The 25,266-nt window shown below is 38.6% G+C and overlaps 1 protein-coding gene and 1 long non-coding RNA gene across 2 annotated transcripts; one reads left to right on the top strand and one right to left on the bottom strand.

Moving 5' to 3' along the window:
- Positions 1 to 779: 779 nt before the first annotated feature.
- On the bottom strand, positions 780 to 24,991 carry LOC147162799 (uncharacterized). The gene is made up of 3 exons (XR_015097151.1): positions 24,800 to 24,991; positions 22,696 to 22,874; positions 780 to 1,490 (listed from the first exon to the last, which is right to left on the bottom strand). It is a non-coding gene; the product is annotated as an uncharacterized LOC147162799 (long non-coding RNA).
- grhl3 (grainyhead-like transcription factor 3) lies at positions 13,914 to 25,175 on the top strand. Its single transcript, XM_086095458.1, has 15 exons — positions 13,914 to 14,069; positions 15,010 to 15,187; positions 15,269 to 15,333; positions 16,647 to 16,914; positions 17,002 to 17,241; positions 17,664 to 17,775; positions 17,858 to 17,952; positions 18,457 to 18,615; positions 19,703 to 19,781; positions 19,884 to 20,005; positions 20,619 to 20,644; positions 21,199 to 21,284; positions 21,361 to 21,446; positions 21,545 to 21,609; positions 24,239 to 25,175. Exons 1-15 carry the CDS (start codon positions 14,053 to 14,055, stop codon positions 24,354 to 24,356), a joined length of 1,716 nt encoding a protein of 571 aa, XP_085951584.1. The 5' UTR covers positions 13,914 to 14,052; the 3' UTR covers positions 24,357 to 25,175.
- The last annotated feature ends 91 nt before the right edge of the window (positions 25,176 to 25,266 follow it).

Genomic DNA, 25,266 nt, shown 5'->3' with positions numbered 1-25,266 from the left:
TCCCCCCTCCATATTTTCAGCACCCTGCAATCAGCGCATCTTGTTAGCTTTGGATTCAGGTTAGACTTGTTGCAACTCCCTCTCTTCCTCCTCCTTCCTCCTGATGTGCTCCCTCTCACATCACTTCCACTCATCCGTTCACACTTCTGGCACCATTTGCATTTCTCTTTTTTAAACGAGTGACACACGGCATTTGTTTCTAAGGTGTGACTGTCTCCCTCCCTCCCGGGCCTTGGCCTTTAGTCCTTTTCATTTCTTCCTTCTCTCCCTCCCTTCCTCGCCTCTTACTGACAGGTGAATTATCTTTCAAGACAATAGCAGGTGCACGGGTGCCATCAAGGCTCAAAATAACGTTATTTTTCTTTGAGGAGCAATTTTCGCAATTTTGCATGTTAATTCCGGTGACAAAGGATTTATTAAACGATATAAATACAAGTCAAATAAATGTTGAGTGGGCTGCAGCTATCAAATATTTTAGCATTTGAGTATATCCTACTGAAAATTCTGTTGAAAAACCGAGAATTCTGATCAACTATAATTTTGCTTGGTTAAAAGAGCAATTATGAATACAAAAGACGAAATAAGATATAATCAACCATTTTTATTTATATTCTCTTCATAAAAAATATAATGAAATAAATCTAAATAAAAATCTAGTAAAAAAAAAAATGTGTTGTGCAATTACAAACAATTTTTTTGTTTGTAATAAAAAAAGAAAAAAATCTAGCCCCCCCCCCACACACAAAAAAAACATGCCCCCCCCCCCCCAGTGGCAGTTCATTCTCAATGACACAATCAATAATGCAGATCCACTCCCATTCAAAATTCAAAATGTTCATTCAATTCACCTTAAAAATAATGTAATAATTTTCAGCAATATATTTCCACATCATTCCATATTATTTCATATCATTCCAACATTTTCACCAGTATCATTTTACACCATTCAATATCATTCAATATCGTTCCAAATCATTCCATATCTTTCCACATCACATATTGCACATTTTCACCCAAATCATTCCACACCATTCCATGACATTCAATATCCCATATCATTCCATAACTTTCATTATCAATCCACGTGATTGCATTTCATTCAATATCCAATACCAAATCCTTTCACAATTCCATATATTTCCATTCAGCATTTCAGCAACACACAATTTCTCCAGAAATTGCATTTCTTACATTGTACAAATACTTTTACAGTATTACTGTATTAGTAGTTCTTACATTAGTTACTGTAAATGGAAGAATTGCACCATATTGTATTTGCAAATGTTGGAGTGAATGAAGTCTGTAGAAGCAAAGGTTGATAGGGACGATGTGGCGAGATGTCAATCTTCCTGTTCTGTGGTCTGCAGAGCAAAACACGCCCTGCTGGAGCCCTTGAGCAGGGCACGCCGTGATTGTTGAGCAGGATTGTGGAGAAAAAGGAGTGTGCGGTTCTTTTAATTCCCTGGCGTGTTGGGACTTGTAGACTGAAACTGGGCCCGAGACAGAGAAAGCAAAAGGGAGGGAGTGAATGGCTCTAGTAGGTTATGGGCAAGTATCACACGTGGATATGTCAAGTTTTTTTTTTCTCTTCTTCTAATAAGGGTCCCAAGTCATTTTAAGTTTAAGGAATCAAAATTGCAAAGTGAAAAGTTTAAATATTTTAACTCATTCACTGCCAATGACGGCTATAGACGTCAAAAATTCATTTGAACTATTTCTATTAGTTTAACATTTTTCCCCCACTTTTGTCAACTAGTGTATGAAAACCTAGAATTTTATATTGTACATTTAGAACAGATACAACATTTGTGATTAATCGTGAGTTAACTACTGAAGGCATGCGAATTATTACGATTACAAATTTGAATCGCCTGATGCCCCTAATTTTTAATAATTTCTTCTTTTGTTTTTTTAAATCGTGTCAGGCGAGTAAAATTTTTAATGTTAATTAATCGCTTGACTTCAATAGCTAACTCACGATTAATCACAAATGTTATATCTGTTCTAAATGTACAATAAAAAAATGTCTAGGTTTTCATACTCTTGTTAGCAAAAGTGGAGACAATTTTTTAAATTAATAGAAATAGTGCAAATGAATTTTTGACGTTTATAGCCGTTAATGGCAGTGAATGAGTTAATTTAGTACTGTTGCTCATATAAGTATTTGAGGGTATTATTTTAATTACATTTTTTTTTTGCAATACTAAAATACTTTTGTTTGTGAAATATTGGCAAAATACAATTTTATTCTGAAAACATAAAAAAAAATTGTGATTATTTAATTATGATTCTTATTAATTATTCATTCTTCTTTCTTGGCTCTAATACACTTCTTGACTTGTTACTGTTATTTTATTATTATTATTTTTTTACAAATGATAATCAATTTTATTATATTTATTTATAAATCGGATTATATGTACATTATTTTGCTTATATTAGATTGACTGTAATTAAAATTCTGTTCATTCTGAGCAACAACTTTAATTAGCAAATAAAGGCTTTATTTCTTTTTTTTTAAGCAGCTGAAAGTGTAAATAAATGAAAGAAAACAAAGTGATGGGAAATGAAATCATGCACTGAAAAAAGAAAAGGAAAAAGGAAGCTGTCCTTTTTTTCTTCTCTTTTCTTTTTCTTTTTTTTCAGGACGGGCATTCCTGCGAAAGCAACGAGACATTTTGGTGGTCTGAACATGTTCCAGGCTTTTTTTTTTTATTTGAGATGATGAGGCAACAGTCCTGGAAAGCTCTCCTCCTCCACTATCCCACGGGAATATCCGCGGAGGAAGAGGGATGGAGAGAGGATCGTGGATGAGGAAGGAAGGAGGGAAGTGAAGGGGTAAATGTCAGTCAGTGCAACGGAGAGGTGATCGGGTTGAAGCAGCAGAGACGGCCAGATGTTTATCGTGATTCGTGAAGAATCACTACCTGCCTCGTTGACATGTGATAATAGGTCAAAGCTGCGCTCATGCCTGCTTGAGTGTGGTTTTCCCAGAAACATATCCTCGAAGCTACCCTCATCCTCCTTGGATCACACTTGAGTCTGTCCCGCAATCACTCGCTCAGTTAAGAAGCACAGTAAGAGATTGTGTTTTGAAGTGTACAATTTCATACCACGAGGTAAACATATGATTCTGTCCAAACAGTGACTTTTTGACCCCGGCACAGTCGCCGTGCTCTGCCTTTTTGTTATTTTAGGGCCACTCTTGGTACTACTAAAGTTAGCCTTACACTACAATACAGAGAAATGAGAGAATTGTAAGAACTGCATGAACAAAATGTCATAAATCTGCCTTATTGACTCTTAAGGGCCACCATACTTGTCAACAAGGATTGCTTCGATACAACTTTTATACTGGAGTACTGGGCCAAAACTCCACCACTGTACTCGTCAAATCCAATACAAAGACATAGTTACAGTTCAGCTTTTACAATTGAAGGTCTTGCCAAAAGGTCTTTTTTTTTTCTTCACCATTAGGGCCACTGCCAACAACGCAACCTTTGATACAATACAATATGGAGGTTTGATTACAGTTAGACTTTTTTTTTTTTAAAGGAAAGATAAAAAAAAGAACTTTAGCAAAACAGGACTAGTCGGCAAAATTTGCATTAAGGAATGCCCCACACAAAAAAATCTATTTCTGGGTTTAAGCCAGCGAGAGACAGCAGGCCACCACCAAAACATAAAAATACAGAACATATATATATATATATATATATATATATATAGTATTTTACAACAATACTTAACCATATTACGCTTCATATCTATCTGTGGATGAAAGAGCGTGTGGTAAAAATATACGTTACCGATGCACCTGATTCAAGCGAATGGGACAAAGCCCCACCATCAAAAATATATATATTTTTTTTCGTCTTTATTCTTGCTTACACCCTATTTCGGAATCAACCTCCATCTTCCGCGAGTGAAATGTTACTTCTGTTTTTTTTTTTTATGAAGTACTTGAGTTCACATTGCAGGGAGTCCACATAGCACCTTGCTAAAATGCCTTTTTGACCCTGAACCTTTAAGCCCAAATTAAACTGAAATAAGCTACTTCCAAATGTAAGCTTGTCCCGCTCTGTTGCCATAGCGCCTTGAGAAGAATTCGAGCTGCAATGTATCCGTCGCGGACCCTCATCACCCGCATGTAGGTTGACTGCCCGAAAGAAATTGTATCCAAAATGTTATCCTCAAGTCTTTATGGAGGCCGCTGAGGGTTCGAGGAAATTAGCACTTACTGTAGCATCAAGGTCACTCGGGTTGCGTGATAGTTCAAAGAAGGAACTGTAATACTACGTTATATTTACATATGCATGCTTTATATATATATTTATATATATATGTGTGTGTGTGTGTGTGTGTATGTAACACATTACTCTAATATGACCTAATTTTCAGTAATCTGGCTGTGACATATAGCAGGGATTTCCACAACAGACCAAAACTGTATATAGGTTTCTGCAAAAAAAATGAATAAATATAATAATAATAATTAAAAATAAATAAAAAACACAATAATCTCCAGACTCCAGTGGATTGTTATGGACTCGTCCTGGCTGCTGCCTCACTGCGTACACGAGCCAAAAACACACTGTGTTCTTGCTGTAACTGAAAAATCAATTATCTCAATTTACTCCAGACCAAAACTATTTGGATGTATGTATGAGCCGTCTTGTGAGTGGTTACGCCTAACACCGGGAAAGGCATCCTAAGGCCTTATTTGAACCGCATGAGCGTTTGAACCAGTCGCGTCATTTTGAAAAAACCTTATACAGTATATGTATATTTAAGCTAGAAACTCTCGTACTTTACTGTAATCAGTAACAAACAAACGTTACTTGTTTTCATAAATCTAGTATAGTCGGCAAAACTCACATTCTGTACAGATAAGTAGAAGTACAGCTAGCTTGCGTTGGCTTGACTTGTATGTAGTCATATATATATATATATATATATATATATATATATATATATATATATATATATATATATATATATATATACGTGTTCTTGAACTGGGTAACAAAATATGCTAAATTAGCTAATGCTAACGACTGGAGAGGACTTGTACTGTTATTTCCACTTCATACTGCAAGATTCCAAGATCTCAATCAATCAAAAATATGTTGACTTTACATTGCTATGCTTACATCTTTTAAAGAACATATTTTGGAGAGAAAAAAGTAACTGGAATAAAAATAGAATACATCATAGATAAATGGTACTCCATTGTATTGTGCTCTATGCTTGTATGTGTTGTACCGTATTGTATTGTGTTATATCGTGCACCTTGGCCACCAGGGGGCAGAGTAATACATACAGCCCTAACTAACATATTTGACAATGAAACACAGAAGAAGAAGATTGCAACTAAGATGTTTTAGTCTTCTTTTTATTATTGTATTTTTTTACATTGGACAAAATAAATGTGAGCACTGTTTTTTGCACTAAGCTGTTTAAACATTTATAATTAGTGACCAAATTGTTGGTTAGCATTAAGCCAACATACTTTCGCAAGCACATGATTTGGTTAAACACAAAGGGGTAATTCTAGTTTGATATATGTTTAGTTTTCCAGTAAACTTCAAGTGGGAGTGGCAATAAACAGCTTGAAGCAAGTATTTAATTTTTTTTAAATAACTGTACACTTCCCGACAACTGCTGCATGTTGACGGCTCACATCTCTGAAAACGTGTAAGTGGGGTCACTCACAAGTCGAGGTACAGTACAAGTGTAAGCAAATAAAGTACATATTACTGAAAAGTCTACCCAAGTACATTAATAAATTATTTGCGCATATGTGTTACTTCCTGACACTCGACCTTGTGGCGGAGGTCACGGTATATAATAATGTGGTAACTTACTTCCAAAAGGTCGTGAGCTGCAGCACATACGCGTTTTTGTTTAACCGCAACGATAGCTTGTGGCCTGCAGGGCCAAAGTGAATGAAACCAGATATGCAGATGAGCCCAACCACCGCTCACCTGTTAATTCTCCGTTTGGGTGGAACCGCAGTCAGCTTCCTTGAAAGACAATAAAAAAAGAGAAACGCGTCTGCGTATTTTACCACAACCTCGCCAACCGCACGCTTTGTCGGCGTCTCTTACCGTTTGGCATGAGTGTCTTTTACGGTTACAAAAGCGAGTGAATGGATAAATATATCAGTGACCGACTATCCGGTATGTTTGGCAGATGAGCGGAGATGTGGGCAGCGGACGTTATCGCTTGCTCCGATCTCTTTGTTGGTGTCCGCTGCAAGTATTGTTGTTGATGTGACTGACGGCCGTGTTTGCGTGTGAGTGCGTGCCATTCCACACACACTATAATCTTAGCGGCACCTTTTGATGCACTCATGGCAGATGTATAAAAATAGAGGAAAGTGCACTTGTGTGTGCTAATGAAACGAAAGAATGAAGGCGGGAAAGGACACTAACATGTACACTTGCGGTTGGTTCAAGAGAATTTACTTGCACAAAATGTTATGTTGTTACAAGGAAAGCACACATGCATTTATTTTCCAATTAAATTAAACTAACTTATTTGGGCAAATACTTTTTTGGTCTTGAGTTATAGCGTTTTGGCATGGTTGCATGCAAGATAATTAGGGAAAACTTGAGGAGCTCTATAAGACAAGGAACTATATTTGGTTACTTGAAGAGGTGTTCCAAATAGACATGCCTCATTATGAGGAAATAATCTGCTAGAAAATAATAGCCATTAAAAAAAATCTAAAATTTCTAAAATGAATGTAAAAATTAATATATAAATACTGTACGTGATTTTTTTTTTAATGCTTGCATACATATAATTACTAATAATACTCCATTAAAAATCAATGTACAGTAATGAAAATAATCTTTAAAAAAAGCAAAAAAAAAGCACAAACTGTCAATAATTGTAATTGATGTAAGATGTAAATTCTGTATTTTATTGAGTGGCTTATAAAATGTTAGGGACTTTCCACTAAAGCCAGTTGGCTAAAATTAATTTAAATATGTACAGTATAAACAAATACACATAAAATATACAGTATATTTGTTGTTCAGTAAAACATTTTTTAAATACTTTTTTTGTATTTTCATCTTTCTATATATTTTAAAAAAAAAAATTAAAAGGAAAAAAAAACTTTAAAAAAAATTACCAGCATTTAATTTCAAAATATAAGCAAGCAGGTAGCCTACATGCCCATTTTTTTACATAAAAAAGTTTTGCAATTTATTTTTTTTAATCCGAAAATTTAAATGGTCTTGTTAAATGGTCAATAATTGTCCAATAGTTGGTGTGAGATTTGCTATTATGAGTAACTTTTAAAGGGTCTTTATTTATTTTCATACTATTCTATTGTAACTCCCAACTTACAATACAACTATATTTTTATACAATGCATTCCTAATGCGAGTATTTTCCTCAACAGCATTTATGAAACATGCATTTCCCTCACATAAGTAGCACGCAGATGCCGTGTCAACAACTTCCCCTTAGGCGCAGCTCAGAGAAGCGTGTTGAGCAACGTTAGCATCATTTTCTCCACCGCAGCTTTCCCCTGCCTGAGGCGAGCCGTGACCTGAGCTGAGGTCGACGTGAATATGGAATTCAGGCACTTCAACTTTGAAGTTGCAGAATAGACCCCAAATGATGTCTTCAGTAAATCAGGGCTGGGAAACCCGTTTTGCTAATCTAAGACCTCTGGGGTTATGCTAAATTGTTTTTAATTGTATGTTAGGAGAATTAATGAGTTTGGCCTTTCTACGCCAGTTCTTCTGAGGTTTTAATAAAGCCTAAGCAAGTAGTTGTGCTCTCAAAAAAGTGTCTCAATAATTAAAAACAACAACAAAAGCTCAAGTAAAGCCTGCTTCTGTTAGCAACATAAAATTGGGTAGACATGTCTATCATTATTTTACACAAAAATGTTTCAAAAAGTAAAGGATGAAGGAAGGAGGCCATTTTGGGTTGGAGCCGCCATTTTAGGGTCATTCAACTACTCCTATAAAATTTAAAAGAAAATGGAGCCCCTGAAGCCAGTGTCATTGAACAATATGAAATGTGGTCGTAATATGTCTGTCATGATAGTATGTTCCAAAAAGTCTCAGGAAGCAAACACCCCAAAAAGCATAGGAAGTCAGCCATTTTACTGTGTTGCCACCATTTTAGACCTTTCCTATTTCCAGGGGTCTTTCAAAGACATACAAAACAATTTGAAAATATATTCCCAATAACAACAATAACAACATGAAATTTGTTGGACATGTCTATTATGAGTGGACCCACAAAAACATCTCAAGAAGCCATATCCTGGAAAACACAGGAAGTCAACCATTTTGGTCTGAAGCCACCATTTTGCCAATTTGAACAGACGTTTTCAAAAACTCTGAGACATTTTGAAAATTCAGTCCAAGAAGCCGCTTTCACTTAGTAACATGCAAAAATCCTCAAAGCCCACGCTGTAAAAGAATCAGTGAGCCTGCACTCTAAAAACAGTTGGGTCAAAAGTAACCCAATTATGGATCAAAAATAGACCAATTCACGTTATGGGTCAATTTGACCAGACTTTCTGGGTTGTTTTATACAAAATGACCCAAGGATCTGACCAATATTTATGAGTTGCTTTACATGAAAAGACACATTTCTTGACTCAAAGTTGGGTCAGATTGACTCAAGTAGAGGATCAGTCCATTTTTGACCCATAGTTTAGCAAAATCCCCATTAATTGGCTTGATATGAAAAATTGCATGCCTGTCTATCATGAGGAGACCCACAAAAAAGTCACCAACTCATGAAACATGATTTTTTATTATAATTTTTTAATATAATTTTTTTATTATTATTATTATTATTTATTTATTTTTATTATTTTTTTTTGTTTTGTTTTTTTTGTTTGTTTTTTTGTTTTTTAGTTTTACTTTTTTCACAATTGTATTTAACTTTTTCTTCTTTTATTTTTATTTTTATTACAGATGTTTTTAAGTACTTTATGTGGCAACAAAAAGCATCCCGTTGAGATTTTAGAATCATCCGCAATTGCGCTCACTCGATCGGCATGCGTTATGCAGCTTTCCAAAGACTGGGGTTTCAGATTTGATCATATGTAATTGTGTTGTGTCGGTAGTTGTCATGCTTTAGATTTCCTTGTTAACTCAAAAGGAATGCAGAAGCAGTGTGGCAAATAAAAATGTTGAGATTGTGATGGAACTAATTGCTTTTAAATAGCTACAGTAACGTAGAAGAAGTCTGTTGTTTTGATTTGGAATGGGTACTTTAGGATCGTTATGGACATTTCCAGACACTCTCCTGTCGGTTTTGTCCAATTGCGATCAAACTTCAACCATGTAAAACATACTCCCCCCCAAAAAAAGAAGATTAAATTAAGTTTCAATTTTCATCAACTCTGCAAAATCAGAGCTTGTTTGTTTTTGGATATACAGTATGTCCTATAGCTTCCTCACACCTGCCTCAGTAATCTTCCTTCATTCACTATAATGATCTGTCACTTTGGACCAAGAGTTTCTGGGAGTGGTTCCTGGTGGCTAGAAGGAGGAATTTTCAAAAGGAAAGGGGCTGCCGTGGGGTGGGGGTATTGCAGGTGGAACTGTAGGGGGGGGGGGGGGGGTCTCGAAGACCTTTGGAGCCTTTCTGCTGTCCGACCAAACAAAAAGTGAGGGTTGGAGCACCTTACAGGGGTCAAGCTATTTCAATCACACAAATCTAACTGGATTTAGCTGTAATTTAGCTGATTTTTCACCCTAGATTCTGATTTTTTTTATTACTGTATCTCAATAAATAATTGATTTATTTAAAACAATAAACACATTTTATGTATACATTTAAGTACATATACACACATGCACAAAACGGGCGGATTACCTCCAACTGTATGGCGTTACTGTAGCTATTTAAAAGTAATTAGTTCCATCACAATCTCAACATTTTTATTTGCCACACTGCTTCTGCATTCCTTTTGAGTTAACAAGGAAATCTAAAGCATGACAACTACCGACACAACACAATTACATATGATCAAATCTGAAACCCCAGTCTTTGGAAAGCTGCATAACGCATGCCGATCGAGTGAGCGCATTTGCGGATGATTCTAAAATCTCAACGGGATGCTTTTTGTTGCCACATAAAGTACTTAAAAACATCTGTAATAAAAATAAAAATAAAAGAAGAAAAAGTTATATACAATTGTGAAAAAAGTAAAACTAAAAAACAAAACAAACAAAAAATAATAATAATAATAATAATAATAATAATAATAAAAATTATATAAAAATTATAATAAAAAATGAATACAAATAAATACAAATAAATAAAATTAAATTAAAATGGCAATGTAAGGGCTTGTGAGACAGAAGACAATGTCTGACTCTCCTCTGTGGTGTGTCATTGCACAACCTCTCTGAAGTAGCGAAAGGAAGAGTAGGAAGGAAAAGGCAAAAAACGTAGGTGAAAGAGGAGGAAGGAGGAGGCGGAGAGCTGTTGAGAGAAGCCCTTCTCCGTGGCGGTGGCGCGTAAGGGCCTTCATGACGGCTGTTTGTGTGTCGCCATGCTTGGCTGAACATGCATGCTCCCACACACACACACACACACACACGCACATACGTTCACAATCTATACATTGAACCAATGCGTCAGGGATGCCAGGCCGTGAGTTTCTCACTGCACGACGGGAGTTTCAGAGAATGACACACTCATATCTACGCGTCCATCTTTAACGACCTTCGCACGCTTGGAAATGAAAGTGAAAGAGTTGAAGAAACAATATGGCAGAATAGCATATATAATATGAACATGTTCCACAATATAGTTACCAGAGCCTAATAACGATACATTCTCGCAGTAATCATGTCACCCTACATTTAGTACACTTCACTGTTAGTCTCTACTGCAAATGTGTTTGGAAGGACATCAAGGAGCATGATAAAGAGAATCTTTTTCATGTGTTAATGTCCTGTGCTAATGAGGGTGGGGATCGGGGTTCAGAGTGGAAGAAAACCGATGAGGAGAAAGTCGTTGACGCCTTGAGCTGGCCAAGGAGAAACCCATTGCTTCTTGACCGGAGCTAGTTGTATCACGGGTAAGTTGTCACATTGCAATTTTCTTCTCCACCAGAGGGCGCAACGAAAAAAGTGGAATACTAGTTTGCTTCGCATAAATGGTCAGGGGTTGTGTACTGTCGGAGAAGAGAATAGCACATTATGAGATGACATGAGTGGCAGTTATCTGTTTTGCACCACCCAAAGTAAATATTTTCAACCTCATATATTTTGAAACAGGTATCATACATAGACAAATTCTAGCAGCAAATCATGTGGACTCGTTAGAGGAGAGATTCAGGCATCTTGTCATGCCTCAGTCACTGCTCTGTTTTAAGCTAACTTTAAACTAGAGCAAGTATTAGACAACATGGTCGTTTAGGGCAACTTGTCTCAGTCATTTTGGGGTTTGTTGTCACATATGCAAAGAACGGGCCAATGAAAAATGCACCTCTGGCAACTCGGTTTACATATGCCAGAATTGCCCTTCAGATGTTGTGTCTGAAGAGTGAGGAAATTAGTTTGCCAGGTTTTGTTTTATAGTTTAAAATTTTATTTTCTAGTTGTTGGAACTACAGTAGGCCCACGTCAGGACTGGTTTAAGTTTCATGAGGAACCATTAATACATACATTAATCGAAAAAAACAGCAGAATAAGGATAATTTTCTCCTTGTTTTTTTAGTTGTAAAATCCAGTGTGACATCTTACCCCATATAGTTTGACAACTTACCCAATGGTGGGACAACATGTCACATGTCCACTCCCTCTATTTGATGGCTTATAACTCTGCACTGACACAAGGTATGAAAATGTAAACATGAATACAAAAAAATATACCTTAGGCTTTGGTCTTTCATCTGGTATACATTTTGTTTATATGTGATGTATTGATTCCAATAAATAATAATATAATATAATAATAAATTATAATATAATAAACAAAACTATAAAAAGTGATACAACTAGCCCAGGTCTCCCCTACTTTGTGTGAATCGGTCGCGCATCAGAAATAACTTTTGATGAAGTCAATAAATTGCTTTAAATAATTTTAAATTAGAAAGACACAGTAGCATGGAGGAATGAAGGTGTGCCGAGTAAGGATAAGGAGGAGTCTTCCTTTTTTTTACCACCTGCTTTTGTGGCTAAGCCAGTGAGTGTGTGTGCGTGTGTGAGAGAGTGTTTGCGTGTAAATGCGTGGGTGGATGTTTTGATGTTATGCCTGATTGACGTGAAGACCTCATAACGTTCAAGCTGCGATTTAAATTGTGTGTGATTTAAATTCATTATATTGCAAGTCAAGCACTTTGATTACTGGCTAATGTAATCTATTTGTGTATGTACATTTTATATCTACAGTATATCTATATATTTTTGCTTGGAGTATTTTAGCCCCTAACCTGAAGTTTTGTAAAAACTTAAATGGAAAATTTAGGGGCATATACTGTAAATTGACTTGCAAAATAAAAAAATTCTTCCCACTCAGTTTCATTATTAAGTTTGTCTGCAAAAATAAATAAATATATGTATCGTAATAATTATATATATTTAAAAAAAATCATATATATATATATATACATACATATATATATATACATACATATATATATATACATATACATACATATATATATACATATATATATACACATATATATATACATACATACATATATATATATATATATGGATTAACATTTCTACATATTTTTCTTTTTTTTATACCTATATATATATATATATTATTTATTTATTACAAAGTATCGATGCTGTACACATAACAGTGGATTTAAAGGAGCATGAAGCACATTATTTATTTATCTATTTAATATCTATTTATTAATGGGATTTTTGCAGCATTATGAAATATAAACAGCATACAGTATAAAACAATGTAATGCATTTGCTAATTACAAGTGAGAAATTCAATGTTTTTTATTTGGAATTAATGTTATACTGCAGCCAATTTACAATTATTTTTCTTTGATTTATTTAGAAATATTATATCTGCCATGTTTCAAAATACATAAAGACATGCATGAATGTGAGAAAGGATTCATTGTTATTTATTTCAGAAACTGTAGCGCTGCAACATAGTAAAATGTATATACCAAATGTACTTAGAGTTACAGTTACTCAAAGGCTCTGAAAGGTTTATCAGAAACTAATAAAGATTCTTTATGTAGAAAGGTTTTCCTGCAACAAATGTTTATGGACACATAGTATAAAGCAATACTTGAAAATACTTAAAAGCACTTTTACAGCCACATAAACTAGTGAAAGTTTTGCTGCAACAAAGCAGAATGGATAGAACTACAATTAAACATTTTTAAAGACACTTTAAAAAAAAAACATTTTAAACATGCAAATTATTTATATATTTATTTTGCAACAGAATGAAATATATATAACTGTGCATTAAAAAAAATAATAATAATAACATCAGCTGCATGGTTGTACATGAACAAATGTATGAAAAGCTGATCTAAAAAACAAGATTTAGAAAACTTCTTTAGAGAAGTGTCCTTAAAATGCAGCACTATCACCACTTAGCACTTAAGTCATCAAATAAACGCACCAAAACTGCTGTATGAAACTGGAAAGGGATTAACATTTAAAAGCAAGAGTTGCGGGCGCCTCACTGCAGCGTTCACGCCTCTGAGGTCTCCCAATCTCGCTCTTTTATGCGCTACCCTCAAAAACACTCACAACACTCCTTGCCTCAGATTGTCTTGCAAAGTGCTGCGCGCTCATATGCACATGCAAAGGCGGTTTCTCTCTTCAGGCAGGAGGGGGTTAATCATCTTACACCTGTCCTATCAGACACCTGTCTCAGGCACGTCGGCCAATGGGAGGAGAGCAGGGGAAGGCCGCCGCTTGTATAAATCAAATGTGGGCTGCGTCAGGAGGCAATCAAAACACTCACGTCGTTCGCCGTGTCACTCAGGGCTCCTGTCATCCACCAAGTCAATCACAAAGAACCTAAAGGAATCTATTCCAGCTCACCTGGACTGGAGACATGACCAAAGAGACAGAGTAAGTCCTGCTGTGGTATTTGATGTAACTTTGATCCGTTATGGTTGGAAGACAGTTGGATGATATGTTTTGGATTCCGCGCTGCCAACACCCCCAGCCCCCCTTCTTCCTGTATCTGCAACGAGACCCCCATGTGAAAGATGCTTGATTTAAAAGAGGGCTGTTTTTTTGCTGGGAAAACTGATATGGATATTATGGGATGGTTGGGTCTGTGCTTGTCAAACTAAGCTAGAGGCCACGGAGCACAAAAGAAGAGCGGGAAATAGGAATCTCCTCTTGAGGTGTTGGATGGAGACACTGGGCAATGGCTGCATGTAATGCATTGAATTACATAATGGGGAAACCCTAGAAGCCCCCCCCCCCTCGCGCCACCTCCCACCCTTACTGTGTCTGTGGAGATGTTTGGAGTGTGTTAATGGTGATGTTGAGGTATGCAGGTCAGAAACAGGTGCGCCTGAGTGCAAATGACCCTTGCTAAGGTGAACCCACGGTAGTCCGAGTCCTTCAAAGCGCCAGTGGTCTTTTGCTGCCGTCAACGCGCTTGATGAACTGTTTATCCAGGGTAAACCTTCAAGGGGGAGGTTTCATTAAGTTGGCGAGCGCCAGGATATTTATCCGACGTCGCGCTAGGGCTCTCCAAACAAATCCAATCCTCTAAATCCCGGGGATTCTGTTTGGCTGCAGGTGAAAACCACAAGCATCTCTTTTAAGAGTTCTACAAATAAAGAATGTTTGTGTAGGATTGAAGAATGCGTTCACTGGAAACCACAACGTACAAGATGCGTGGATGTTTTGTCAATGGGTGGTCCTGTGGCTTTTGCAATCGAAACCTTCCGCAGCTCTGCGGCGAGACTGCGCGCCGCCTCGGGGCTCAGCTTCTGCCGTTTCCTCACTCTGTCAAACCCCGGCGTCATTTAAACTTATGGATTCTTATTCGCAGGACTCTGGGAGTGGTCTGTCAGAGCGAGAACTTCAACTATAACCGCTACATCACAAACTACACCATGGACCCCTGGTCGTACATGGATAGCCCCATGCCCGAGGAGAACCTGGCCAAACCCAGGCTCCACCCGGGAGACGACATGGTAGCCATAACTATGCTTTATGAACAGTGCAAGGTGAATTTCATCATGACTCTAGTCAAATATAATTCATTCACGACTCTTTATATTCAACATTTCCTAATTTTATCCCTCCAGAGCCAGAAGGAGCAGAAGGTTCCTGCCTTCAGCCGAAACAGTAACATCTGCAAACCAATAGAGAGGTAAAAAGCTCATTCAACGAAAAGAAAAATTGAAGCGAGGAGAGAGGTAATCCTCAAGTCAAACACGGCCCTGAATCAAATCCATCAAGGAGTTGCACAACACTTGGGCAGACAATAGCGGTCCCCTCCTTCTGTCCCCATAGAGCCCCTTACTCTAGCGTCTCCAGTGTTCTCCTTCAACATGTTAAACACCCGACAGAGAAAGTCAAACAAGAGCTGGATTAAGATACAAATAGTTCCCACCCTGACTCTCCGCAGTAGCTGTGTGTGCTCAGAGACGCTTGACCATAGGTCCGATCTTTAAGGGCCGCAATCCTGCAGGTTTTAGATGTTTCCCTCCTCCGAACTAAAACCAGGACCAGGGTTTCCTACCCTTGCAACCTGCAGCTCTGGAGCCACATGTGGCTCTTTAGTCCCTCACCTGTGGATCTCTAAGAACTTTAGAAAGTAGAAATTAATACTTTTTGTATACATATTTATTTGTATTCATCCGTCCACCCATTTTTTTAACCGCTTATTTTTACAAGGGTCACGGCGGTGCTGGAGCCTATCCCAGCCGGCCTTAGGCAGTAGGCAGGGTACACCCTGAACTGGTTGTATTCTTTAGATAAAATATTCTTCAAATGAATTAATGAATTGGATTAAAACAATAATGAATAATTAAATATTGTCAGAGTCCAAATTTTTAAATTGTCAGGATTTTTTTAAATTACTTAAAATGTCCAAAAAGGAAAGGGGAAAGCATAAATTTACCATAAAATGTCCATGAAATTGCCAAAAAATGTCATAGAATTGAACAAAAAAGGCAGAAAAGAAAATGTTCAAAAAGTAACCTAAAATGTCCAAAAACAAAAGGAAGTCAGAAAATTATTATGAAATATTTTGGGAATTGCCAGAAAAGTGAAAAAAAACATCCAAAAAGTAACTAAAATGTTCACACACAAAAAAAGAAATCCCCCAAATTACTATAAAATGTCCACAAAATTGCCCAAAATATCAGAAATTTGCTTGCAAAAAGGGCAGAAAAAATGTCAAACAATAGCCATAATATATCCATAAAAATGTCAGAAATTTAACAGAAAGGCAGAAAAGTGTAAAAATGCATGAAAAATTACACACCGAAAACTAAAGACAAAAGGTAGAAGTAAAGGAATGTTTCCCTCATCACTATCGTCTAATATATTTATTTGGCCTAAAAAAGCTCATTTAACAGGAAAGGTTGCTGACTTCTGCACTAGACAAATGACGTACTAGATCGCAGGCTACTTGCGATCATCCTGATCCAACCAAATCAGCTTTCTCTCCACCCCCAGGACTCCAAGCAATGACCTGGTCTCATTGGAGACGTCCGCCAACGTCATGAAGATCCTCTCTGAGAGCATTCCCGCCAGCTACTCCCTCGAGGTGTTGGGATCCAAGCAGAACCCTTCCCTGCCAGTCTCCCTGCCCCCCAGCGCCGACACCTACGCCACCCTGACCAGCGTGGCGGCGGACAGCGACAAGCAGGAGCTAAATATCATCTTCGACTCTTTGCTCCAGAAATGGCCTGAGAGCAGCGCGTTCCACGATCCCGGCGCGGAGGTACACCACGCGATCTCCCAAAGATTTTTTTCCCCTCAGAAAATTTGCCGTTTCTAATATGTTTTCGTTGTTTTGTGCGGTTCTTAGACTCTTGCCTACAATGAGCCCTTCCCCGAGGACCACTCCAGTCCCGTCTACTCGGGATCCTACTCTGGCTCGCCACCTGAGACGTACAGGAGCGAGTTCCAATTTTCTTTGGGCGCTCCCTCGGCCTCCCCGTACAAATCCAGCGAGTTACCCATGGTCTACCTGAATAAGGGGCAATTCTACCCGATCACCCTGCAAGGGGTCGACAGCAGCACCCTCATGACTTCTACCAAAGTCAAGGTGAGAACTTAGAAGAGGCCCAGTTTTGTTTAATGTTGAGCATTTTCAAATGATGGACGATTGTTCCAAAGTGTCAATCTTCCCAAATAAGTGTCCCTCCCAAGGAACCGTCTACAGGGTGACTAATTTCTTGCTCACACTCGGCCAGGACATTCTGTGATATTTATAGTCAGGTGACAGTCAGGTGACGTGTGCGCAAAAACAAGGCTGAGGAGCGAGGGAAGGTGTGGTGTTTTTTTAAACGTAAGGTGACAATCTTTTCTTTGTCAAACCCATGCATGGAAAATAATATACGCAATCTCGTGGCGGGTCACGGTAAACAGGCAATGACAATGGGAGCAGAAAAGAAGGATTTGGAGTGATGAATGATTTCTTATCAACCAGACACCTATTCACGTTTCTTTCTTTCTATCCTCCTGCAGACGGTGGTGATGGCCGTGTTTGAGAATGACAAGACGCCAGAAATGCAGCTCCGCTTTTGGAACCACTGGCATGCGCGCCAGCCGACTGTCAAGCAGAGGGTCATTGACATCGGTAGGTCGACTGATCAGACATGACCAAGCAAACACTGACTGCATTGAAGCCTCACTTTTACTTCTTTGACACCATTTCATAGCCGACTACAAAGAAGTGTTCACCGGCATTAGCAACATTGAGGAGGTGGCCTTCAACGCCCTCTCCTTCATTTGGAACCCTCACGAAGAAGCCAAGGTACAAAACAACACAAAACAAACCCCACGTAGCGAAGATAGTGCGGACAGGTGGAAGATTTAGAGGGGGTAAAGAAAGACGGAAGGAGTGGCTGAGGAGGGAGGGTAAGAATCCAAGAAATGTCTTTTGGCCCCGAGGCTCTGTCACCGCCGCAGAAGGCCAATTCTCTTTTCTCTATGGCTCAAAGGCATTTGGGGTGGGGCTGCAGGTAAAAAACCTGCTGCATGTCGAGTGAATCAGGAAAACAAGACGGTATTCCCAAGCTGTAGAAGTATCAAAAATGTGCTAGTAACCCCAATTGACTCCTACCCTGGGAGCGCAGAATAAGTGAAAGTAAAAATGAATGAACAAACAACATCATCCACCAAACAAAAAGAATCTTCTATGTGCTGATCTCTTGCATTGTTATGATTGGCCCACAGGCCTTGAACCTGTCATCACATTCCCAGTGAGACCGGGGAAAAAAATGCTAACACAAATGTTGTCTTTTTTGTCTTCCTGCAGGTGTTTATCGGCATCAACTCGCTAAGCACCGACTTCTCGTCACAGAAGGGTGTGAAGGGCCTGCCCCTCAACCTGCAGATCGACACGTACGACTTCAGCTCTGGGAACAATCAGCTCATACACAGAGCCGCCTGCCAAGTCAAGATTTTCTGCGATAAGGTATGTCTTCGCATTCAACCTTGGTCAATAACCATGAAGGCGTACCTTGGCTTGGACTGTCCCAACGTGAGGTTTTTCAAGTTACGAGCTTTAGTTTGGTTGATTTATTTATTTATTTTTGCTTTGTAATGCGAGCCAAAATTCGGACCGAACCCTAACCTCCACATCCAACAACAATTTGTACGCATATGCACTAGTACACAGTACGTTAAAAACAAACAAAAAAACACTGTGTTTTATTGTGTTTTTATACTTCACCCCTAAAGTGACATGCGGGGTGAAATATGTTTCTCATTAGAATGAGAAACTTTATCGTCCTTTCACATTTTTTCATACCAAACTTCTTTACCTGCGAGCGGTATAGCTTATTTAGCAGACTACAAGACCTCAGATGTTTTAAATGTCTCAGACACAACATAATGGTGACAACTGTTAAGTAAAACAGCAATATCCTTATAATAAAGTCCTGGGTGAAAATATTACCAAACTAGGTAACTCAGAAATGGAAACCAAAATGTAGTTATAGGATCTGCCATTCTAGCATGCAATGGACTACTTCCTCATCCTAATGAAAAAGTTTCTCGTTAGAACAATAAAGTTTTCTTGTCCTAACGACAAAGTTTCTCGTTGGAACAATAACGTTTTTGTGTCCTAACTAGAAATGTTCTCGTTGGAACAATAACGTTTTCTTGTCCTAATGAAAGAGTTTCGTGTTAGAACAATAAAGTTTTCTTGTACTAACGAGAAAGTTTCTCGTTGTAACGATAAAGTTTTCTTGTCCTAACGAAAAGGTTTCGTGTTAGAACAATAACGTTTTCTTGTCCTAACGAGAAAGTTTCTCGTTAGAACAATAAAGTTTCCTTATCCTAACGAGAAAGTTTCTCGTTTGGAACAACAACGTTTTCTTGTCCTAATGAGATGCATGTCACTTTAGGGTCTCTGTAGTTTTACGATATTTTGTATACAATATGGTGCAATTTTCTGAATTAAAAACAAAATATAAATTATGAGATGTTTTCGGGTGCCGGAAAGTATTATCGTCATTTCAGTTTCATTTCAACTTTTTTGCTGTTTGGTGCGTCATCAGGGGGCTGAGAGGAAGATGCGCGATGAGGAGAGGAAGAGGAGCAAGAGGAGGGGAGGGAAGACAAACAATGACGCCAATTGTGAGTGTCCCAGCTCACCCTACAAGCATATAGAAAATAGATGGATGGATTATTCCTTGTCTTAAAATTATCATTTGTAACATTCCTTTTTTTTTCTCTCAGCCAAGTCTTTAGTGAGCAGCTCCATGGGTAGCGACTGCACCTTCTTCCATACCATGGATGACCACATCACCCAGCCGGTCCTCTTCATCCCAGAGGCACATCTCTCTAGCTTACAACGCATGGTAGGCTTCCCACATTCATCTTCTTTCTTTTTTTTTTTGAATGAATCAAGGTGCCTCCCCTTGCGTGAGTCATATTCCCGACCCGTCGCTCATCCCTGAAGCTCAGGCACGGGGAGGGGGAAAAAAGTGTGGGAAAGTATGCGGTGGGAAAAGTCGGTGTGGGAAAAGGGAGGGGATAGTGAAAGTGAGGTGAGCTAATTGGAGTCGAAACCAAACGCAAGCCGCCGCAGAGACGATGAGGGCCTCCACACCTGGCACGTCAGCACCTCGCGAGACCCATGCGCCGCCCTCATCTTATTTCTCACACACAACAGCGCTGTTCAGACAAGCCGCCGTTCCCACACTGTGTAGTTTATGCATTATATAATGCAGCGAGTGTGCGACTTATAAAACCTCGGAGGCGTTCCATTCAGATTAATGAAGCAGTAGCAACATCTTCAGCCAAATCAGTGAGCGAGTCTTTGTTTCCTCACTGAGGTTATGGGAAACGCAGTCGTCTTGCAGCGATAACATTCCTTTATGAGCACATTACAAAAGGGGAGGGTGGGGGGGGGGGCATGAAGCAATGTCTTTATCAGCTGTCTGATCAGATCTTTGTGTCCTACTTTTGCAGGCCACGCCTATGGACGAGAACGAAAGGTAAGCGTGGAAAAAAAAAAAAGCTCATCTCTAAATGTTGCAATGTACATTTAGAAATGTATCAGTGGCGCACCCTGCTTTTAATATTGAAACCGTGTTGGTACTGGCCATTTCCAATGAGGAATCTATCAGCCTTTCAACATACATTTTGAGTGGTGCACCCCCTCAAAGCATCCCTTCCCAAACTTGTTAAGCATGTCCCTCCCAAAACCTGACAATAATAATGTACAATCAGAACTGTATCCATCTTAAGAAACGATTTCCAGACTTTTCAAGTTCCATAGTTCCTACAAAAGTTGGCGCACCTCCTCCTATAGCACCTATAGCAATTCCCAAGCAGAAATTTATGAATCTGAAACAGCCATTCCCAAACATTTGAGAACGTAACACAGTTGGCACCATTGATAGCCAATAAATCCTTATATGACAAAACAATGCCCCCAAAACTTCAACAATTCACTCTCGGCTATTAATCAAAGTGAATATTTCTTTATTTGCCCGTGCGCCCGTATATGGGAATCCCTGGCGTAACATGTTTGTCTTTGTGTGTTCAGAACATCTATGAAGAGGTTGTACTCTGACAGAGAGCAGAGCAGCTCTCCACCTGGCAAGCAAGCACGCAGAGACGATTCCCAAAGAAGTAAGAACTTTTTTGGCGGTCGCGGAGCCAATCCGAGATGCTCAATGTTTTCTGTTTGGTTTTCCTTCCCAAAAAGTTCTGCTGTACGTGAGGAGAGCCGCCGAAGAGGTTTTCGACGCGCTCATGCTCAACACGGCAACGTTGTCGGGCCTGCGAGAAGCTGTGAGTGCATCCCCGATGAACTAAAAACAGACCAAATGTTTGGTATTGCCTTTCGGAAGACAATGACGCAAACCCATCATCTTTTCTTCCGTCGTCAGATTTCCGAAAAGTACGGCATGCAAGAAGACACCATTGGGAAAATCTACAAGAAATGCAAACGAGGGTGAGCGTCTATTATGTTTTTCTTGCTTGACTCATGGGACTCCATGTTGAGTTCCTTTTGCGGAATCTCAAGTTGACAGACCAGCTGGGTTGGTTGCTCGGTCTGGCTCAGCCTCAAGGAATGTGTTAATTGCAGCTCCCCCTTAAGGAAAAAAAAAATACGACTAAAAGGAAGGATATAAATACTACAAAAGTCCTGAAGATGAGTCATGCTGATTGTTGCGTTTGCACTTTCCAATAAATCGGTTTAAGGCGGTTTCCCGCTATTGTAATTCTATTTGATGAGCGCTACCATCACACATGCAGCTAAAAGTATATCCGCGCTGTTGGGGACGAAATAGTTACTTACAGTTCTAATTTGAGAAAAGACAAGACAGTCTCCCTCTGTTTTCCCTGCCGCTTGTCACCGTAGGGGCCAGAAGCCGAGCCAACAGGTTGAGTTACATTCTCTCGGCAATTCCCCTCCCTCGCCGTCTTCAATCGGCCTCCAGCCTGCAGGCGTAGCGCATGAGCGCGCCACTAATTCACTCATTATAGTCTTTGAAGGGCTCACAGGTGAGGGCAAGGCAAGGCAAGGGAGGAGAAAAAGTCAAACTGCCGTGATTTACGAGAGACAAGGCTGATGCCGGAGATAGACGGCCAGTAGTTACGTAAGGCAAAAGATTGCGTGACCCACTTTATTAAGACCAATAAGATGTATTGTGTTGTGCCTTTAGCCGGCCACAAACCTGGAGTAAAAGACGATATGAATAGATGACAATTGGACTACTTTGAGAGTGTTGAGACCAAGAAGAATTCTATGGCACCTTTGACTAAACAATCTAGAAAGCAAGAAAACTTGAGCTCGATTCTTGAAATTTATGAGAAGAAAATGAACTGGACTCATTGTACGCTAGGTTGTCGAAACCCCAAGAAGAACTTGAATTTCCTTCAATTAAACTTAAGAGAAAAGGCAATTCGACTTTTTACAGGTTGTTGAAGGAATCCAGTTGCCTTCTATGACACATGGGGAAGGCTAACACCAAAATAAAGAAAAGAAGGACATTGAACTTCAGCTAGCTTGGTGACAACCAAAACAAAGACCTACCGAGAAGTTTCTTTCTTTCTTTCTTTCTTCTTCTGTTTCTTCTTCTTCTTTTTCGTCTTCTATTCTTCATCTTTTTCTGTTTCTTTCTTCTTAATCTTCTTCTGTTTCTTCTTCTTCTGTGTCTTCTTCTTCTTCTTTATATCCGCGATAAACCCAGCCGTGGAGGATGCCTGCCCCTTCTGGGGACACAGGGAAACAGTTTTTCATTGTTTCTATCAGTGCGAGCGTTTGCGATCTGTTTTTGATTTGGTTGATAGGGTTTTTACCCAATGCAAAGTCGTTTTTCACAAGCACTCTTTTATTTATGGTTTCAACCACAAGGGCCAGATCAAGAGAGAAGGCCGGGTTTTAAACTTTGTTTCGAGCCAGACCAAGATGGGTGTGTGGTTGTCGGCGCTATGTTTTAGTGATGTTCTGATGTAAAAGCTTTTTTTTTTTTAATCTATTTATTTAATTGCTCTTGCCGAGCTGTGTGTTATGAAAAGAATGTAAATAAGAGCGGTAAAAAAAATGTCATTTTTTTAAAATCAAAATCTTCTTCTATTCTTCATCTTATCTTAACATCCAATTCAAACTGAGCACACAAACCAGAACGGTGCAGTCAAACAAGACACAAGAAAAAGAAAAAAAACAAAAACAAAACCCCCAAAAGGTCTAATTAGACATTTTTAAGTTATTAAATACCGACAAGGCTTTCTATTTTTCATATTTTTCAGTTTTCTTCTTCTTCTTCTTCTTCTTCTTCTCCTTCAACACACCAAGAAGTCCAATTGACGTGCAACAAACACAAATTAGAAAGCAACTCAACTTTTTGTATGTTGTTGAACTCCAAGAAGTTGAATTCTTCCACGTTCAATCTTTCAGTCAATTTCTAAGTTAACAGGAGTTGATTAGACGCCATTTACCGGGCATTTAACTCATTCACTGCCATTGATGGCTATAGATGTCAAAAATTCCTTTTGACTATTTCTATTAGTTTAACATTTGTTTCCATTTTTGCTAACAAGAGTATGAAAACCTAGAAAAAAAAATATTGTAAATTTATAACAGATGTAAAAATTTGTGATTAATCATTTGTTAACAAGTGAAGTCATGTGATTAATTACAATTAAAACATTTAATCGCCTGATGGGCCTAATTTAAAAAAAAATAATAATAATAAGGGCCGTTTAATCGTAATTAATCGCATGATAATTTTCTGTTATAAATGTACAAAAAAAAAATCTAGATTTTCATAAAAAATTTAATGAAATGAAAAAAAATGTTAAACTAATAGAAATAGTTCACATTAATTTTTGACGTCTATAGTCGTCAATGGCAGTGAATGAGTTAAGGTTGTTGATTGAAAACCGAGAAGTCCAATTGCCTTCTGTTCAACTTTTGTTAGAGAGTCCAGTTGACTTCTAGATTAATATACGCCTAATACAAGTCCAGTTGCTTTCAGTTTGACTTCGGATCTTGCGCAGATGCATTCCATCGTACTTGACTTTTGTGCAACTGCCGACTGAAGTCTCTTCTCCCCCCCCCCCCCCCACCCCCGCAGAATTTACGTCAATATGGACGACATCATCATCAAACACTACACCAACCAGTCCGCTTTCCTCATCGAGATATCGGAGGTGCTTAGCGGTCAGTTCCAGGTCACTCTCATCGAAGTATGATGACGCCATCGCAGCTACGTCTCTAAAGCACTACGCCATCAGTACGGAAAGAACAAAAACGAGAGCCAGCAAGCTGTGGACTGATCAAACCAATAAGACTCCTGAGCTGACCTTTCAATTTCAGACGTAAATATCCATTTTGTAAATAATGCTGTATCCTCGCCCTTGTTCTTATTTGTCAAAGCAATTATACTTGTACATATAAGTTTGTAAATAGGTTTTATTATGACAGTGTTTTATAAACTACCATTTTTTTGCAATTCAATGTATTTCAGATGAACGCGCGCGCGCTCTCGAGCATAATTTGCAGGGCGCTTCGGCATATAGCATTAGCAGGTTGCTATCGTCGTTCTTTTTAAATGTACCCGTCACCAAGAGTGTGTTGTTATTGTTCTTTTAATACATCACACAGAAATGAAAAGCCTGCTGATTATGTTTCTTACCGCCACCGCCTCGTGGATTTCCTGGCAGTTTCGCCGCTAATTAATTCACGAGCAAACGTCACACATTTCCCTCTGTCAAACCACACGCAGAGTTAGTAATGGTCATCTTTAGCCCCGACACTGTGGACATTTCCTGTTTGTTTGATGGAGACAGTTGGTCCGCCTTTGGACTTTCATAGTATGGATGTAATGTGTGTGTCTGTGAATGTTTGTGTGTGTGTTTGTGGTTTTTTGTGTGTGTGCTCCTCATATGTTACGCATCATTTCAAAGCGAACATGTATCCCTGTAATATTTCATCATTTAAGCAAAAGGCAAATTGTTGCATTATTAATATCTTGCCAATTGTTTTGTACGAAAATAAACAAGTGTATGAGATGTCTGTGTCTGTGTTTGTTTTTAAGCCATTTCAAACTGGTACCATTGGGCAAAAGTTCTGTTCTTAACTCATTCACTGCCATTGACGACC

The sequence above is a fragment of the Leptonotus elevatus genome, chromosome 14 (assembly GCF_054856555.1).
Source record: "Leptonotus elevatus isolate MCC_2025b chromosome 14, RoL_Lele_1.0, whole genome shotgun sequence".
Taxonomy (NCBI): domain Eukaryota; kingdom Metazoa; phylum Chordata; class Actinopteri; order Syngnathiformes; family Syngnathidae; genus Leptonotus; species Leptonotus elevatus.
The sequence above is the reverse complement of the archived record's forward strand: the minus strand, read 5'-3'. Positions and strand labels throughout refer to the sequence as shown.